Below are 14,096 nucleotides of genomic sequence, written 5' to 3' on the forward strand. Positions count from 1 at the left end.
AAAAAGATGAACAACTTCATTGGTCTCATCAATCTGTTCGTCCCAAACGTTACATCGCCTAATAAATTTATTGGTCTCATCAATCTGTTCAACATTGAATTATAACCTCCATTAGATTCAACCTCTCGTCCAATTAATATGGAGATTCTATGTTTGTGTGTATAACAAATTATAACCATTTTGTCAACAACCCTTGGTTGGAGTGGTAAGAGGTATAGTCTACCATCCTAGAGGTCAAGGGTTCGGAACACGCTGACCAATTAAAAAAAAAAAATTATAACCATTTTCAGAAACTGATTCTCTCATATTAATAGTAATTCTCAGAAAGCACAATGGGTTTCTGCCAACATTTGCATCAAATCAATGAAACGAAACAAAACTTAAAAAAATCATTCTAAACATGTTTAGATTGACATTAATTTTCACTAGTATGTCAAGTCATTGACTTGGAGCAGGAGCACCAATACTACTAACATCAGGGGTAGGTGGACTTGGTGGTGTTGCAACTCCTTGATCAGTGGGTGGTGGTGGTGGTGATGAAACTCCTCCGCTTCCACTTACGGTAGCACAGTAGTTCTTGAGAAATGGAGGAAATAAAGGGCTAAAAGGTGGTAAAAACCCTGAGAACATCTTGGGGATGCAATTCTCACTAATGTCACTAATTGCTTTGCAACAAGCTGGGCCTAATTTAATTAAACCTCCAAGCAAAGAGTTCAAAATCTCAAGCTCACAACCTTCAATACTCTTAATAGTCCACCAACATCGTTCAATAGATGGATCAATAGTCGTGTGTGGAATCCAAGGCCATAACAATTTCTCTCCTTGCTGACCTTCTGTAGGTTGGGTATTGGCTAGTCCAGGTGTAGCCAATGACACCACAATCGACACGAGCACAAAAATTTGTCCTACCTTATTCATCATCTTCTTGTTTATGGTAATATAATACCTTGAGTGCACTTATATATGGAGTTGAGACATTTGGAACTGTTTTTCTTTAACGTACTTGTGTTTTGAATCATCAGTTTTTTTTTCTTTAGCTTAAACTTATTTCATACGTAACTGCAAGAAAGTAAACTCTTTTGAAATGCAAGAAAGTTAATTTGTTTGTGAAGATCTAACAGCTAGGTGCTGGTGATTAATTACAATTTGAATTTGTAAACGTTCGTGATCATAAATAAAAAATAATTTATGTTATTTATTCTACTGGCATGGCAAATTCATACAATAAATTTTATTTTTCTGGTTACGTTACTTCAAGTCTTCAACTACTTCAAACCCACAAACCATGTGTCACACTCGGACAGAGGCGTAGGTCTGAACGTGATTCCTTTGGGCTTTGTAGGCATACACATTTGAAGGTTGAAAGAAATTGCATTTCAATTGTGAGCCTTAAGATCCTAGTGGCTAGGCTTCACAAATTAACACATAATTGTGAAAAATGGGCCAAACTGACATCTTTCTATCTAAAACTTTGGAAACACATTAAAGGGAAGAATAAAAACTAACCCTAAAAAATCCTCGATTAGGCGGACCAAGTCGTCTAATTGCTAGACCGAATCGACTAGAGGCCTCCAGTCGTTTCCGGATCCTAAATCAGTCCCTAGGCACTAACTAGCATGAGTGGAGCTAGTTACTAAGGCCGAGTTGATCGGTTGGACCCAGCTAATAGTTTTTCTCCACCCAAACATCTTCTCTCTTTACCTTCTCACTTCCTCTGCTGAAACATAAGGGTTTTTCCTATTGTTGCCATCCACCACTATTCTTACTTCTTCATCTTCACTAGTTATTACTGATGATCATAACCTTACATTATATATATTCATTACTAAAATGAAACCTCAAACATTTTAAAAACCAAGAACATGTTTGTTTTTTTTCTTATGGTGGTGTTGGATTTAGAAATTTATTCCCAGAGAAGTAACAGTTACACCAACGGCGCGATTCTAGTAAACATAGTCATGGTTGGAATTTTTTTTTTTTTTTTGATGGAAATAGGCTATTGCCTAGTTTTATTAATTTTATTAACTTTCAAATTGAAGACAGCAGTTGGCTTTATCAATAGCCAACTGACTTACAATACATGGAGGAGTATTCATTGTCTCCTCCATTACTTTTTCATTAGAGTTAAAAGTTGATTGCGCTAACAAGTGCGCGACTTGGTTTGCTTGACGGGTACAATAAGAAAAAGAATATTCGTTAGCTTAGCTTTTTCATTCTTGATTTCCACGACTAGAGCTCGAATCTTCCAAGGCATTTCAGCATCAATTGAGCTACAAGCGTTTACAACTACTAACGCATCACCTTCCACGGTACATCCATACTGATTAAGGTCAGTGGCTAACCTTATAGCTAATCGAGCTGCTCTAGCTTCAGCCTCCATAGCCGAAAGAGCTCTAGTTGACTGGGTTAGAGCCATTATGAACTCACCCTTTCCGTTTCTACACACAGCAGCTAATGCTGCCTTTCCGTCCTTGTAAGCGGCATCAAAATTCACTTTCAAATTCTCTCGATCCGGCGGGTTCCAATTTGGTGAGAGTTCAATCTTACTTGTTTCATCTTGAATTGGAGATTCTAATCTTGCATCGGAGAAGTCTTGCATCATAGTCGTAGCATCTTTGATTATGACTTGACTACTCGGATTTGTTCCATCAAATACACATTTGTTTCGGGCTTTTCACATGAACCAAGCCACATAACATCGCAATGCAATCACCTCTTCCTCTTCTTTACCTTCAAACCACTTACACAGTAAGGTGGGAAAGGTAATATCTCCTTCCAATCTTAGTTGTAGAGGGTGGCTCATCCAAGTTTCCCTGGCAAGTCGGCATCTTCGGAATAGATGGTCAATGTCTTCTTCTTCATTCAAACATACAGAGCACAATTTTGAAACTTGTGAATTGAATCGAAGTGCACGCTTCTTAGTAGGTAATGCATCTTGGAGTATCCTCCATATAAACATCTTCACACGCGGAACGAGTTCCACCTTCGTCCGTATTCGGCGGCAAGTGATCCCATTAGGCAGCTCCATGTTTTGCGAAGAAGACGACATTTCTTTTTCTAAAGACTGATAGAGTGATTTAGATGTGAACTCCCCCTTTACTGTGAATGTCCAAATTAGTTTATCATCTATATTTCTGCCTATCAATGGGATTTGCAAAATTGCATTTGCTAATAACGAATCAAAAGTAGCTTCAATAATATTCTTGTTCCACCCTCCATCGATGTGAAATAGGTCATACACCCGAAATAGGTTTTTTACATCGGTGTCATCTTTCTTAGTTCCCGGTTTAAAACCTCGGAGGGTTGGAACTTGGAACCCATGGGTCGTCTCAAATTCGAACAGTTTCTCCATTACCAACCGAGTAACACATTCCATCTTTCATAATACCTCTCATCTCCATCATACTCCTCCCAGGTTAATGTACTTGTTGCTTTTTGTTCATGTTTCCAGAAATCCTTGTTTTTTAGGTATTTGGCCCTTAATATTGTACCCACAACGCCTCCGGTTCCGAAATGAATCTCCATATTAACTTTCCCACCATAGCTTTATTCATTGTACCCAGATTTCGAATACCCAGTCAACCATTCTTTTGACTAGCTTGTAGCTTCCTCCAATTCAAGTAATGCATCTTGGTTTTTCCGTATTGTGCCCCTACCAAAAGTTTCGCTGAACCCTTTCAATTTTATCAACAACTCCTTTAGGTGCAATATTTGTCGATAAAAACTAAATGGGAATTGACGATAGTTCACTCTTTAGAAGCGTAGTTCTTCCCGCATGAGATAAAGTACTTCTTTTCCACCCCATTAGTTTTTTTTTTCAATTTTTAGTACTATAAAATCATACGAAGATACTTTATGCTTTGGTTTCAATAAGTAGTTACCCAAGTATATATCATCGCTTTTCATCTCATTAACTTCGAGCCTATTCAAGATAAATTGCCTTCTATCATCTTCACAGTTAGCACTAAATTGAATTGATGATTTCTGGAACTTGATAAGTTGCCCTGAGCATTGAGCATACATATCTAGGATGTGTTTTAATTTTGATACATTGGTCTCACTAGCTTTCCCGAAAAAGAACAAATCATCAACGAACATAAGGTGGCTAATACGGAGCATATCTGTTAACTTTAATTCCATTATACAACCCATCTTTCTCTGCTTGTGCCACCAATTTTGTGAGAGTTTCCGAGCATAGAATAAATAAGTATGGGCTAAGTGGACAACCTTGTCTTAGCCCTCTTTCACTGAAGAAGTGGCCTTTTGGGCGCCCATTCAATAATATCAAAAAAAAAATGCCGCCGAAACACAATTCACGATGAGTAGATGTGTATTTTCAATAATACCATATCGTATAAGAACCGCACTCAGAAATTTCCATTCCACCCTATCGTATGCTTTCGCCATATCAACTTTCAAAGCAAAATAGCCATCTTTCGCTGAGGTCTGCGCAACAGAGTGAAACATTTCTTGGGCCACAATAATATTGTCAGAGATCTGACGTCCGGGTACAAATGCATTTTTGTACTTGAGAAATAAGTTGCCCTATAAGTGGTCTGAACCTGTGTGTTAGTAGCTTTGTAACAACACGATACAATACATTACATAGAGCAATTGGTCTGAACTCCACTGGTCTTTCAGGTGCCTTCACTTTTGGGATTAATGCGATGAACGTGTGGTTTAGATTACCTGGTAATTGACTTGATATAAAGATGTTCCTGATTTGGCTAGTGGCTTCATCACCAATAATCGACCAACATTTCTTGTAAAATAGAGTTGGAAAACCGTCAGGTCCAGGCGCTTTACAAGATTCATCTCTTTAAGTATGTTCCAAATCTCCTCTTTCTGTGGTGGCGCACTAAGCATAAGGTTCTCTGTGGCTAATAGTGGACGGTTTGTGAGTTCAAGAGCCTCGGGGAAGTCGTCTGTTTGTTCTGACCTGGATGCCCTGTAAAAATGATCAATGAACTCATTAGAAATTTTCATCGGGTCTGCAGACCAACTCTGATCGGTTAATTTGATACCAAGAATATTATTTTTCCTCCTTCTGTTAAGAACCGAGAGATGGAAAAATTTGGTATTACGATCGTGATCCTGAGCCCAATATTTCTTTGCTCTCTACTTCCAAAAGGCCTCCTCCATTCTTCTTAAATGTTCCAACTTCGCTGTAGCTCTTTTTTCCTCCTCTAAAGGGACCGACGAGGGTGACCGATTTTGTAGTTCGAGGAGATCTTTTTCAGCTTGTTTGATTTGAGAAAATAGTTTCTCTACCCTGACTTTGCTCCATCCCTTTAATTTCTTGGCCAATTGAGGTAGTTTCTGAACAAATCCCCCATTAGTCAGACCCCAACTTTCTTTCACTACATTGCCAAGCTCAGCATGAAGAGTCCAATGAGCTTCAAAACGGTAAGGAATATTTCCATGAGTTTTCTGTTTCGAAGTGTTCATTATAATAGGTGCATGATCGCTATTAAACCTTGGCAAGTGTTTAACTATCGAGTTTGGAAATCGAAGCCTCCATTCAGGGTTTGCAAGAACTCTATCTAACCTTTCTCGTATATGATGTTGGATTCCTCGACCATTTGCCCAAGTATAAGCAGGACCGGAGTATCCTAAATCAATAAGATTACAATCTGTAATCATGTTTCTGAATTGTTCTGCCGCTTTACTATTTAGTCCGGATCCGCCCCATTTTTCTGAATTAGTGGTAATAGCATTGAAGTCCCCCATCGCACACCACGGTTCCTGTATATTAAAATTGAAATTTCTCATAAAATCCCAAAAAGCTCCTCTATCATTCATACGTGGAGGCCCATAAACTGAAAGTAAGCTCCAATTATGTAATTGCCCTATCTCCTTTATTCTCGAGTGTATATGATTTGATGAAGAAGAGACAATGTCTAGACTTACATCATCATCCCATAAAATCCATAGTCCTCCACTCAACCCAATTGCCTGTACAATAAAATAGTTCTTATAAATCAATTTTTGAATCCAAGTATTCGAAGAAGTTTGTAATAACTTAATTTCAGACAGAAAAATAATAGAAGGTTTTACTGCCTGGAGGAATGTATTCAAGGACAGAATTGTCGGGTCATTCCCCACTCCCCGACAATTCCAACTTTGTACAATCATTGAGGAAGCGGCCTTAAGGGGCTGGCTGTCATCACCCCTGGTATCGTCTACGCGTTCAATATCAAATTTTCTTTTTTTACCTACTTCTTCGACTATCTCTTCATCGATTACGTTCATTGCTCGACTCCGCTTTGTACTCTTTGGACTTACTAAGTCTTGAGATTTCTTAACTTTGTTCACCATTCTAGCTTGCTTCCTCCAAGACCCGCGATTGGGGCTGTGTATTAGGCTGTGTATTAGTCGATCGGAATTTTTGGCAGCCTTGTGCATATCATTCTCTTCATTAACTATCTCTACTTTGTCATTCAAGTTCTTTGTCTCCCTATTATCCGTCATCCCACTATGCTCCTGCCAACTCTTCACTTCAACATGAGTCTTGTTCATTCTTGGGTCCTCCTCCTTAGAAAATATATTTTCACTTAGTATGGAATTGACCATAGTCTGAGTTTCAATAGGAACTGTCTCTTGAATTATATCCTCAGTAGGCATGGTCAATGCATTATGTTGGCCCACTTCCACTTCCATTGGTGTATGTATCTTCAGTTGGTCCACTTCTTCTATCCAGCCCTCCTGACTTGGAATACCTTTTAAATTGGTAACTTTGGAGATACTAAGATATTGTTGGCCATCTTTATCATTAGTGGTTTGGAAATTTACCAGATTCCTGTTGCCATAACCTGCCTCTTTCGATATTGAATTCTCGCTATTATGGGAATTATTTTGTTCAGTATTTGGCAGTTGCCTAACTTTACTTGATTCCGTCGATTCGCTTTGACAAAGTCTTGGATTTTCGTAGATTTTCCTGGCCGGATTCCGGCTGGACTCTTCTTCTCCGATGTTCTTTGTTCGAGCTTCACTTTTGACATACCTTTTGAAATCCGCTTTAATAGCGTTACTAAATCTTGGAAGCAGTAATTTCTTTGCTTTTTCTTGTGTTTCCACAGACCACTTGTCAGAAATAGCTTCACGAATCTCCGCCCTCGTAACACAGTCGGCCATCAAGTGTCCCAACTTTCCACAAAAATAGCAGCATTTGGTTAACTTTTCATACTTAACTTGTAATGTGCTTTGCCGTTTATCTGGTAATTCAATCAATACCTCAGTTTTCAAAGCTTTCGTAGTATCTAAGCACACCTTTTTTTGGGCATACTTACCCCATTTATTAGCTTCACCGTCTTGAATAGCTTTTGTTTGCCCGATCATATTACCAATTTTTGTTACTGTATCTTCTGTAAGATACTCAATTGGTAAACCATGTATTTGGACATTAAATTCAATCTTCTTGAACACATAATCAGTTGGTAACTTGTTCTTTTCACATCTTTCCCATATGAGTAACTCATCTTGGATATACCCAGGTGATCCATCCTCTGCTTTTTCTTTATCAGTGGTTAATTCAAAACTAGCAATATAAGAGTTTTCATAGAATTCTTTCAACCAGAGTTTGGCAATAGGTTTCCACGCACTCAATAATTTTTCCTTTAGTGTATTTAAGTTCATACTTTTCCCCGAGATTAGCTTAATCGCTAGGTTTTTCCTTCCTTCATCTTCTGATCTCGCATAATCGTTTGATAACTTCAACAAACTCTCATCTTTCTTCCCCATAAGTGAACCCATCAAAGCCACCATTGTTTCGTAATCCTCATCCATTATTTCTTATCCTTGTACCTGGTGAATAACTTTTTGCCGATCGGCTACTTCCTTGTAGTAACTTCCGGCGAGGAGAAGATCTCCCAGAAAAATTTGGCACACCCTTGACGGGACATCCAGGTACGAATGAACTTGAAAGGCTTCTTACCTAGATTGGATTTAGTATTAGTAGTGAGGAGAATAGGGTTATGATCTGATCAAAGATTGGGGAGATGAGTAAGTTGAGAGGCCAGGAAGTCCAGAAGCCAATTGTGGTTTGTTAGAGCCCTTTCTAACCTTTTCTGAATGAGATTGCCCTTAAATTGTTTGTTAGACCACGTAAAAGGAGGCCCTGAAAAACAATTATATTGCAGGCCCATATTGTTAATGGTTTGACTAATTTTGGTCAAATGGGTCGGTTGGGCTACATTTCCTCCCACTTTCTCAGTGGGGTGTAAAATACAGTTCAGGTCTCCTATCACCACCCAAGGAGTGGTGTCATTAGGAATATGCTGGGCCAGAGTATTCCACGGCTGCATTTTTTTATTATTATATGGGCAGCCATAAAAGCCAGTGATGTAAAAATTGAATTGGGTCTGCGTTTGAGTGCCCTTAGCGTGGATAAGGTTATTGTGTAACAGCACAAAGTCTAAGATAATGGCTTTAGACCGTAACATTGCTAGACGCCCTGCTTCGTTTATGGGGTCTACAGCCTTGTGGTCATAGACGTTGCTCAAGTTGAGAAGCTTGTTAAGGTTCACATTCATGCATTTGGTCTCGGAAAGAAAAATAACATCAGGTTTATGCTCATTTATCAAGTTCCAAAGATGCTTACGATTCGTGTGATTCCCACATCCTCTCATGTTCCACGCTAACATTGGGATGTCATTTAGGAGGAGGAGTATTGTGTTGCATGAAGACACCACCAAATCGCTAGGATTTATAATTTGGAAGGAGGCGCCTCTTTAAATTTTTGTAGGCGCCTCCAAATATGGTCAAGAGAGGCACCTATAGGTGTCGGGGTTGACCACGAATTGACTATAGTCAATCCCTCCCGGGAGGCCCCTACAACAATTTAGGGAGGCGCCTATAGACGCACCCAAGAGACTAAAGGAAAGACTAAAGGACCTAGTTAATTTAAGCAAGTAAGCAACTATGAAATCTAGGCAAGATCTAATAACAAATAAGCCCTAGGTTAACATAAAAGAGTAAATAATATGGAGAAAGTGAGGTATGCTGAGGTACTCCCTCAGTTCTATGTGGGAATTTATTGTTGCATGTTCAAAATTCCGAGTTGATGTTACCTCCTAAACAATAAGCAGTGAAGCTTTTGTTAGCTGCAAATGAAAATCCAATCGCCTTGTAGAGAAGGAGAGATCAACAACAAAGTTGCCCGATGAAGTAGTAGAACCCTAGATCTGACTTGTGTACGTATTTTTATGTTAAAATGGAGATGAATACTTCAAAACAAATCTGATTTCTACGAGAGTTCTCTTAGATTTCAGATAGGAAGTAATTTGTTGATTGACTTGAATGATTGCAAGTGATTTAGAGGTTGAAAGCTAGGGTTACGGTAGAAAGGAAAAGAAGCAAAAACACAATCAGGGTGAAGGTGATTCGGTTGCTTTGGGTTTCGTAGGCATACAATTGTGAGCCTTAAGATCCTAGTGGCTAGGCTTCACAAATTCACACATAATTGTGAAAAATGGGCCAAAGTGACATCTTTCTATCTAAAACTTTGGAAACACATTAAAGGGAAGAATAAAAACTAACCCTAAAATATCCTCGATTAGGCGGACCTAGTCGTCTAATTGCTAAACCGAATCGACTAGAGGCCTCCAATCGTTTCTGGACCCTAAATCAGTCCCTCGACACTAACTAGCATGAGTGGAGCTAGTTACTAAGGTCGAGTTGATGGGTTGGACCCAGCTAATAGTTTTTCTCCATCCAAACATCTTCTCTCTTTACCTTCACTTCCTCTGCTGAAACATAAGGGTCTTTTCTACTGTTGCCATCCACTACTCTTCTTACTTCTTCATCTTCACTAGTTATTACTGATGCTCATAACCTTACATTATATATATTCATTTATTTTGGTATATATTCATTACTAAAATGAAAACTCAAACATTTAAAAAACCATCAACATGTTTGTTTTTTTCTTATGGTGGTGTTGGATTTAGAAGTTTATTACCAGAGAAGCAACAGTTACACCAACGGCGCGATTCTAGTAAACATAGTCATGGTTGGAATATGAAAAAATAGATTTCTAGATTGAGAATTACATTTCACATATTAACATACATCTTTATTTTTGTAAAGTTTGTAGTCCATAGAAAAAATCATCTATCCTAAATATCGTCAATATGGAAATATATATTTGCATATATATATATATATATATGTATGTAGTATAAAATATATTAAAAATTTCTTTCCTTTAATCTTCCAAATGTTCAAAAAAAATCTGAAATACCTTACAAATCTTCAATGTTAATCTATAAATAGAGACACTTGGTTACCACAAAGGTATCCAGAAACTCATTCACTTTTAGTCTACTAGTTTGTTTCTTCCTCAACTACTATTATAAACGAAAATGGCTCAAACTAATTTCTTGAAACTGTCTCTCTATCTATTTTGTCTCCTTATTCCTGCACTTTGCCCATGTCTGGCAAGTGACAGTATTTTCCCTTCGACTTGTGGACGTATAGAATGTCCGAGCTTCGACGTCATTGATTCTGGAAATGGCTTTGAAATTCGTCGATTCAATTCATCTCTGTGGATGTCCACTTCTCCTATTGAGAACATCTCTTTCGTGGACTCCACTAAAATCGGTTTTCGACAGTAAGAATTAAAATATTTTGCATACATTTTAATTTTTACATTTTTTTTACATTTTTTTTTTGTTTAAAGAAATCTATTGTCGTGCAGTATTATGTCTAACTAACATATTCATGCTTCTACAGGCTATTGGCTTATATTCAAGGGAAGAACAGCTACAATAAGAAGATAGATATGACAGCTCCAGTACTAACTCATGTTTCCCCAAGTGATGGTCCTTTATGTGATTCTTCATTTGTTGTTAGCCTTTACATCCCTAAAAAGAATCAAGCAGATCCACCGGCTAGTAATGGGTTAAATGTTCAAAACTGGGGTACCAAATATATTGCTGTTAGACAATTCAGAGGGTTCGCGTCTGTTGACTCCGATGTTGGACAAGAAGCTGCAGCTTTACATGCTAGTCTTGCAGATTCTAAATGGTTATCTCTTATTGAAAAAAGTCGGGTTAATAACCCTACCAAATCTAACTATACCGTGGCCCAGTATAGTTCTCGATTTGAATTTCAGAATAGGGTTAATGAGATCTGGTTCTTGTTTGACATAGAGAAGTGAAGAAGCCATTGTAATTAAGAAACTAATAAAGTGACGAAGTTAAATTAAGATTCAATAATTGGAATTTATAATGATTTTTTCTCCAATAGGAACCTGCTCCTCCAATTGATATGACATCTATGTTTGTGTTTATAGCTAAACAAAAAGTAAATGCAAATTTAAACCATTTTTAGAAACTGATTCTCTCATATTAATAGTATTTCTCAGAAAGCACAATGGGTTTCTGCCAACATTTGCATCAAATCAATGAAATAAAACAAAACTTAAAAAATCATTCTAACATTTTTAGATTGACCTTAATTTTCACTAGTATGGCAAGTCATTGACTAGGAGCAGGACCGCCAATACTAACATCAGGGGTTAGTGGACTTGGTGGTGTTATAACTCCTTGATCAGTAGATGGTGGTGGTGGTGGTGGTGGTGATGAAACTCCTCCGCTCCCACTTACGGTAGCACAGTAGTTCTTGAGCAATGGAGGAAATAAAGGGCTAAAGGGTGGTAAAAACCCTGAGAACATCTTAGGGATGCAATTCTCACTAATGTCACTAATTGCTTTGCAACAAGCTGGGCCTAAATGAATTCTGCCTCCAAGCAAAGAGTTGAGAATCTCAAGCTCACAACCCTCAATACTCTTAATAGTCGACCAACATCGTTGAATATCTTGATCAATAGGCAAATGTGGAATCCAAGGCCATAACAACGTCTCTCCTTGAACTTTGGGTTGGGTATCGGCTAGTCCAGGTGCAGCTGATGACACAACCATCAACACGAGCACAAAAATTTGTCCTACCTTATTCATCATCTTCTTCTTGTTATTCTTCTCTTCTTGTTTATGGTATTAGAATACATTGAGTGCACTTATATATGGAATTGAGAGATTTGAAACTGTTCCTCTTTAATGTACTTGTGTTTTGAACAGTTTTTTTATCCTTAGGTGTCAATTCATTTTATTGGTAGGTGCTAGTGATCAATTACAATTTTAAATTGTAAACGTTCGTCATCATAAATAAAAATAATTAATGTTATCTACTATACTATAGTTATTCTACTGGCATGGCAAATTCATAACACTCATACGAGATATTTTATTCATCTGGTAATGTTACTTCAACTAACTTCAGACCTACACAAAATGTTTTAAAATTCGGTCGGAGGTGTATGTCCGAATTTTAGAGTATTTGGGGGAAGGTACTGTTGAAGCGTAAAGACCAAGAGAAGAATAGAAGTACCTATAAGATTTAACAAACAAACTAACAATCAAATAGTTTGTTGGAGAAATGACCGTACATGTCAGAATATTTTGCTTTTTTTTTGTTAAGATAATACAAGGAAACTAAATAGAACAGGAAATAAAAGAAGGCAAAGCGTCCCAAATCTTTCTTTGGCGATTCTTCCTCCCCCATTTAGCTAATGCATCTGCTATCAAGTTGTAATCTCTCGGAATGTAGGAAAATTTCGACTCGGTGAATCTATCCTTCAGTTGTAATATTTCGAAGAGATGTCTCCTAAATTGCCATTGTGTGGAGTAAGATTGGTCCTCCAGAAATGAAATGATATTCAAGTTGTCACTTTCTATATGCACGTGAGATATCTTGAGATTAATCGCCCACATAAGTGCCTGTTTGATTGCCAAACATTCACATTCTTCCGCATTTTGACCTCTGGTAGTATCTGCAAGAGCTGAGATGAAGTTGGCATCCGAAAAAAAAATAACACATCCAAATCCTGCTGGCTCAGATAGATCTGTAAAAGAGGTGTCAGTGTAGATTTTTAGAAATGGTGTTGATGGAGGGTTCCATTTTTGATGTTTTGGTTCTTTAATCTTCGTGGTTACTTTTAATGGTTCTATAGTATAAGCTTGAATCATTTGTATGACCTGCATTGGAGATTGTTTTTTGGATATGAAGCAAGCCTCACATCTCGTTTTCCAGATAAACAATAATATTTTAGCATACAAAATTGTGAGATCCTCATCCAAATCTTCCAAAGAAGGATCCATAGTTTGATCGACTGTATATTATCCGTGTGGACCTGAAAATAGAACCAAATCGCTTTGGCATGGTGACATTGTAGGAGCACATGATCTATAGTTTCGTTAGTATCACAATTTATACAAGAGTATATGTTACCAATAAATTTACCAATTTTATCTCTCACTGGTAAACTATTAGTACAACATTTCCAGAGAAAGAGTTTTACCCGTGGTATAATATTCATATTCCATATATGGTTCCATTCCATCATATCATTACTATGTACATTGTCATTGGTTCGAATATTATGGTACATCGATTTAACAGTGTAGTTACCAGATTTAGTTAGAGGCCATATAACCGTGTCCACTGCATCCGTCTGCAAGTTAATACTCAAAATAGCATTTTTAATTTCAGTGGTAAAACAATTATTAATAACGTTTAGATTCCAGGCATTATTCGTAATTAACTGACTAACCCACACTAATTTAGCATTTCTGGCATTCTGAATAGGATGCGGGTGATTAGTAATCAGTTGTCTACCCAGATGTTAACCTGAGTACCTTTGTTAACGTCCAAAAATATAATACTGGGGACTTGGTCATAATGCTTACGAATGGACTTCCGCGGCCAAGAATGGGTAAATTTAGAGAGGTTAGGTGCCTAAAGATCCTGGGGATTTTTTATCATCCGCCCCCCATTTTACGAGCTTTGCAGATTGCCGCCTAATTGATGGTATGGATAGTTTTGGTTTTTCCCCACCAGAAGACCCTTTGTAGAGTCTCGATGCTACTACTTATGACTTTTGGGATGGCAAAGCATTGCATTTGGTATTGGGGAACGACTGCTACTATAAAGGAAATTACTATAGAGCGACCAGCTTGAGATAGGAGATTAGTCTGCCACTTGGACAGCTTATTCTGAATCTGGGAGAGGAGAGAAGAAAAGAGTTGTTTCTTATTCTT

At 37.8% G+C, this 14,096-nt stretch overlaps 1 protein-coding gene and 1 long non-coding RNA gene across 2 annotated transcripts; one reads left to right on the forward strand and one right to left on the reverse strand.

Annotated features, from left to right (window-relative positions):
* Positions 1 to 283: 283 nt before the first annotated feature.
* Positions 284 to 9,484, reverse strand: LOC147544459 (uncharacterized). The gene is made up of 2 exons (XR_015223717.1): positions 9,069 to 9,484; positions 284 to 1,059 (listed from the first exon to the last, which is right to left on the reverse strand). It is a non-coding gene; the product is annotated as an uncharacterized LOC147544459 (long non-coding RNA).
* Positions 9,485 to 10,361: 877 nt separating this feature from the next.
* LOC147544460 (uncharacterized) lies at positions 10,362 to 11,158 on the forward strand. The gene is made up of 2 exons (XM_086635711.1): positions 10,362 to 10,609; positions 10,732 to 11,158. The coding sequence occupies exons 1-2, from the start codon at positions 10,362 to 10,364 to the stop codon at positions 11,156 to 11,158; spliced, it is 675 nt and encodes a 224-aa protein (XP_086491837.1).
* Positions 11,159 to 14,096: the final 2,938 nt, after the last annotated feature.

The sequence above is a fragment of the Eschscholzia californica genome, unplaced genomic scaffold, assembly GCF_041429995.1.
Source record: "Eschscholzia californica isolate CP2 unplaced genomic scaffold, dmEscCali1.0.p SCAF_4, whole genome shotgun sequence".
Taxonomy (NCBI): domain Eukaryota; kingdom Viridiplantae; phylum Streptophyta; class Magnoliopsida; order Ranunculales; family Papaveraceae; genus Eschscholzia; species Eschscholzia californica.

Bases quoted from the DNA above. Each gene is read 5' to 3' on its own strand.
- LOC147544460 (XM_086635711.1), top strand. From the start codon at position 10,362: ATGGCTCAAACTAATTTCTTGAAACTGTCTCTCTATCTATTTTGTCTC. The intron at 10,610-10,731 runs GTAAGAATTAAA...ATGCTTCTACAG, and splicing joins ACTAAAATCGGTTTTCGACA to GCTATTGGCTTATATTCAAG.